Source organism: Octodon degus, unplaced genomic scaffold (assembly GCF_000260255.1).
Source record: "Octodon degus isolate 3935 unplaced genomic scaffold, OctDeg1.0 scaffold00018, whole genome shotgun sequence".
NCBI lineage: Eukaryota > Metazoa > Chordata > Mammalia > Rodentia > Octodontidae > Octodon > Octodon degus.
In genome coordinates this window covers 21,242,938-21,247,909 of record NW_004524594.1, presented here as the reverse complement: position 1 = coordinate 21,247,909, position 4,972 = coordinate 21,242,938, and the positions used below count along the sequence as shown (strand labels likewise).

General features: G+C 48.7%; 1 protein-coding gene across 1 annotated transcript in view; it reads left to right on the top strand.

Moving 5' to 3' along the window:
- Rhod (ras homolog family member D) overlaps positions 1–1,959 on the top strand; it is a 12,754-nt gene extending 10,795 nt beyond the window's left edge. The window contains exons 4-5 of the mRNA XM_004627166.2: positions 664–798; positions 1,414–1,959. Of these exons, the coding sequence (XP_004627223.1) occupies positions 664–798; positions 1,414–1,581 (303 nt within the window). The 3' untranslated portion in view covers positions 1,582–1,959. The remainder of the gene's footprint in view (positions 1–663; positions 799–1,413) is intronic.
- Positions 1,960–4,972: the final 3,013 nt, after the last annotated feature.

Genomic DNA, 4,972 nt, shown 5'->3' with positions numbered 1-4,972 from the left:
TCTCGGGTAAGAAGGGCTTGGCTCCTTCCCGGTGCTGGGGGATTGAACCGCGGTCCCTGATGCTTTTGCTAAGCTTGTTCTAAGTAGGTGCTTTAGACCACTGAGCCATCTCTCCAGCCCGAGCTGACTTATTTTTAAATAAGTATGTATTTGATCCTGTTTGGGAGATGAGGGCAAGAGTTTTACCTTGCAGAGAGGGTGGAGGGAAGCAGCTGGGCTCAAGTGCTGCCATTCCCAGTTATGTGTCAAGAACAAGTTACCGGGCTGGTGAGATGGATCAGTGGTCTAAAGCACCTACTTAGAACAAGCTAAGCTAAACAAAGCACAGGGACTGCGGTTCAATCCCCTAGCACCACATGCCAGCCAGCCCCGCCCCCTGGTGGGCTGAGCTGGCCACACACACACAAGATAAATAAATAAATAAATGTTTAAAAAAAAAAAAAGAACAAGTTACCCAGCCCCTCTCAGTGCCTCAGTGACCACATCTGTACAGTGGACCCAACTAGAGAATCACTATTAGGACCCTGGGGTTAGTGAATTCACACTTGAAAATTCTCAGATCGAAGTCTGGCTCTGGGCACTTGCTCCCTGGGGAAGCAGGAGAATGGCCCATCAAGATGGACAGGACTCCGATGGTTCACACACAAACCTCTACCCCTGCAGTGGTACCCAGAGGTGACTCACTTCTGCAAGAGAGTGCCGATCATTGTCGTGGGCTGCAAGACGGACCTGCGCAAGGACAAGACGCTAGTGAACAAGCTGCGGAAAAGCGGGTTGGAGCCAGTAACCTACCACAGGGTAGGAAGCCAGTAGGGGAAGCGGGCCCCTCCACATACTGTGCCACTGGGCCATGCATGAGCCATGCAAAGGTCTTGGAGACAGTCAGGGATTAGGAGCTGGAAATGGTACCTTCAAGACGAGGAATTGCGCACACTGAGTCCCACAGCATCCCTGCCATGATTCAGTCTGCAGGCTTCTCTGCTGTGTACTTGGGTTAGTGGAGGTTAGTCTCTTGAAAGGCAGAGACCTTGGCAGGCACTGGAAGGTAGGAAACAATGAAATGTTTACAAGCATTTAGTCAAGCCACGGTGCAGGAGCTGAGGGTACCCTAGAAAACCACCACCTTGGCAGGGCTGGGGGGCCCACACCTATATAACCAGCAGTCTGGGAGGCTGAAGGAGGAAGATCCCAACTTCAAGTCCCTCCTAGGCAACTTAGTGAGACCCTGTCTTTAAAGGGGAGGGGGTGAGAATGGAGTTCAGTTCAGTTCAGTGGTAGAGCACACTTCGGATGGAGGGCAGAGGAAGGCTCCACTGTTGCCCTGGGGACTCCCAAGAAGAGACAAATAAGGGCTTGGAGGACAATCCCACCTGGCATCCCCAACTCACAGCCTCCCACGTACCTCTCTGACAGGGCCAGGAGATGGCAAGGTCCGTGGGAGCAGTAGCCTACCTCGAATGTTCTGCGCGGCTCCAGGACAACGTCCAGGCCGTCTTCCAGGAGGCAGTCGAGGTGGCTCTCAGCAGCCGCAGTCGCAATTTATGGCGAAGGATTATTACCCAGAGCTGCGTGTTAACCTGACTGGGCCAGCTGCTCCGAAAGGAGCTGGGCACCGACCTGCTGCCGAGGTACCTGGGCTGGACCCAGTTCCTAGGCTGGACCCACGGAACTGCGCCTCCACAGACGGACCCCACCAGGACTGGGCACTGGGCTTGGGAACCCTGGATTGAGTGAGGAAGGGGGTTTCACAGCCCTGACTCCCGGCCGGCGCCCGTTCCTGGACCCACTTTCTGGAGTGGTTTTGCAGCTTGATCTGGCGCCCCCTCGTGGGTGTTTGCAGGGCTGCAGCCGAAGGTCCTAACTTCTTTCCAGAACCCGCACCCCGCCTCTTCCTCACCTCTCCCTCATTTGCCCTACTGCCTCAGGACAAAGTGTAGCAATGAAAATGGCATCACTGTGTCTGGCCTCTTCTTTCAAAGGTCTTGACGCACGTTCCTAGGTGGGTATTCCAGCACTGAAGAAAACCCGCTTGGATTCAAACTTGGTTTTATCATTTCCAGCCTGGGAAAGTTCCTCATCTGTAAAGTGGGACAAATCAGAGACTTCCTCATGGAGCTTTGGGAAGAGTAAGAGGATCATGAGTCCAACACAGGTAAAGAGTTTATGAACAGGTGTGTCACATGAAAGGTACACATCCTTGCTTTCATTTATCTAGTGTATTAGTCAAGCTTCTCCAGGGAAACAAAGCCAACACACACACACACCCCTATAAGATAGGCTAGGGCCGGGGAGATAGTTCGGTAGAATAAGCACTTGCCTGGCAAGTGCAGGGTCCTGAGTTCAATCCCTGGTACTGGAGGAATAATAAATAAATAAATAAATAAATAAATAAAGATAGGCTAGAAATGCAGGTGGGTTGGTGTGGCTGTCTTCAGTTTAAATTCCACACAACACCTGGCTGGACACTCAGGTTGATGGCTTGAAGCAGAAGTCTTTCTTCAGAAAACTTTAGTCTCTTCTCTGAAGCCCACCCACACTATGGAAATCCATCAATTTAAGGTGTTTTGTTGGTGGTGGTGGTTGGTTGGTTGGTTGGGTTTTTTTTAAATGTTAATCGCATCTAAAAACTACTGCCATGTCTATAACTAGCTACTCAGGAAGCTAAAGCAGGAGGCTCACCTGAGTCTAGGAACTTAAGGCCACCCTGGGAAACATAGGGAGACCCTATCTCATTAAAAAAAATAGATAAATAAAATAAAGTAACACCTTCACAGCAACACCTAGATTGGTGTTGGACCAAACAACTAGGCACCATAACCTAGCCAAACGGGGGCATAAAATTAGTCATCACACCAAGCTTGGTGGTGCACACCTGTAATCCCAGTACTTGGGAGGCTAAAGCAGGAGATCACTGAGAGTTTGAGGCTAGCCTAGGTTACACAGTGAGTTCAAGCAAGACCATCTCAAAAACCAAAAGCAAAACAAAAAAACTTAGTCATCACACCTATTCATTTCCTCTACTAAACCTCACACTTAATATTTATAACTCTCAAAAATATTTATAACATTAAGAGGTAAGAGACAATGAAATAGAACTTATTCCTCCCATTTATCAGTTGAGAAGACTCAGTCCCTGCCTGCACCTAGCCCATTGTTGCATCCACCTGCTTGTTCATACTCTCATCCCCTTGCAGGTAGGGTTCCTGTGTGACATCTTGAGCTCCTGTCACAGTGTCAGGCCATCAAAGAGCACCTCACACACTAGGGTGCTGGAGAACAGATGGCAGAGGCCCAGCTTTCTTAGAGGAGAAGCCTCAGCAGTACCTGGGCCTCTGCCTTTCTTGAAAACATCTCACCCTCCAACATCAGACACACTATCCCACCAAACTGCTCCATGTGATTCATCTCACATTTCCCAAGCCTCCCCTCCATGCTGGACACTACACTAGGTACCTGATCTACATTTGCTGTCGGGTAGGCATGCTTACTGTCATCTGTCAGATGGGATATCCCACCTGAGCATATCCCAGGAGGGTAACTTAGGTAAAAACCATGCAGATATGGAAATGGTTAGACTGAGTCTTGAACAGACTACTAACATTAGAGACATAGCCCTCCAGGGTGAGCCATGTGCTTAGCTAGAGATGGGGGACAAAGAGACAAAGGAGACTATAAACTCCTGACCATGCAAGAAGACAAGGCTGGAGATGTAGTTCAGTGGTAGAGTATTTACCTAGCACATTTAAGGCTCTGGCTTCTATTCCCAGCACCAAAAGAAAAAAAAGAAGGAAAGAAGAAACAGAAGAGGAAAAGGCTGTGCAAAAGTAGAAGTACCTTGCACCCAGATTTTCAGTTGGGTGTGGTGGTGAACACCTATTATCTCAGCACTTGGGAATGCTAAGGTAGGTGGCTTTCTACAAGTTTGAGGCCAGCCTGAGCTGCATAGAGTATTCAAGACCAGCCTGAGCAATGTAGCAAGACTATCTCAAAAACACAAAGCAACAACAATTAAAAAAGACAGAATGAGAAATCGATGTCTAGGATTGTATATAACAATCATAAGGGGGTGCAGGTATAGCATGCACAAGGACCTGAGTTCCATCCCCAAAACTACAAAAAAAAGAAGAAAGAAAGAAAGAAAGAAAGAAAGAAAGAAAGAAAACAAAAAGAAAAGAAGTGGAAAGAAGGAAGGAGAAAGGCAAGCAGGCATCACAAGAAAATACTTATTGAGGGGTCGAGGCATGCACGTTTTGGGAGATTAGCTGTCTGAGCTAGGTTAACTCACTAGGCATGGGGAGAACGGGAAAGAACATGCTGAGCATAGGGAAGAGCAATCAGGCTGGAGGTATAGGCCAGGAAGAGTCATTTCCCATTCCTAAGCAGCCTGGACTAAAAATCCATGGGAGGAGCCTGGTATCCACATGGCACCTTCACGTGGGCTCTGACACCATTTCCTGTTGCAGCTCAGTCCTGTGACCCAAGCTATGCGCCCTCCCTAGCTGGAATGGTCCCCACCTGGAGCTGATTGGGCTGGGTGATAGTGGCTGGCTCTTGCTAAGTATTATGTCACCACAAAAGAAATGATTCAGCTCAGGTGCAGGGAATAATGTGATAGTCATCAGAGCTCAGCAGTGTTAGGGAACATGCATCCAGCTTCAGTCAGATGGGGCTCACCAAGAGCTTTCATGAAGTTCACACGATAGTTGAAAATTTTAGATTTCAGTCCAAAGCACCTGGGCAGAGAACACATTAGTGTAGATTTTTGGCTGCTATTGAATGGATTGATTCTGGTCAAGCCCACAGGCATGAGAGTCATCACTGGCCAAAAATGAAGCCATAGCCACTTCCCTTAAGGCTGAGACAGGTGAGTAGGCAGCAGGGGGATGTCTCAGATCATATCCCAGTCAGGGCATCCCAGGGTCTCTTTTTGGAAATGACCCTCCCTCAGTTCCCTGCAGGATTCTAAGTACTG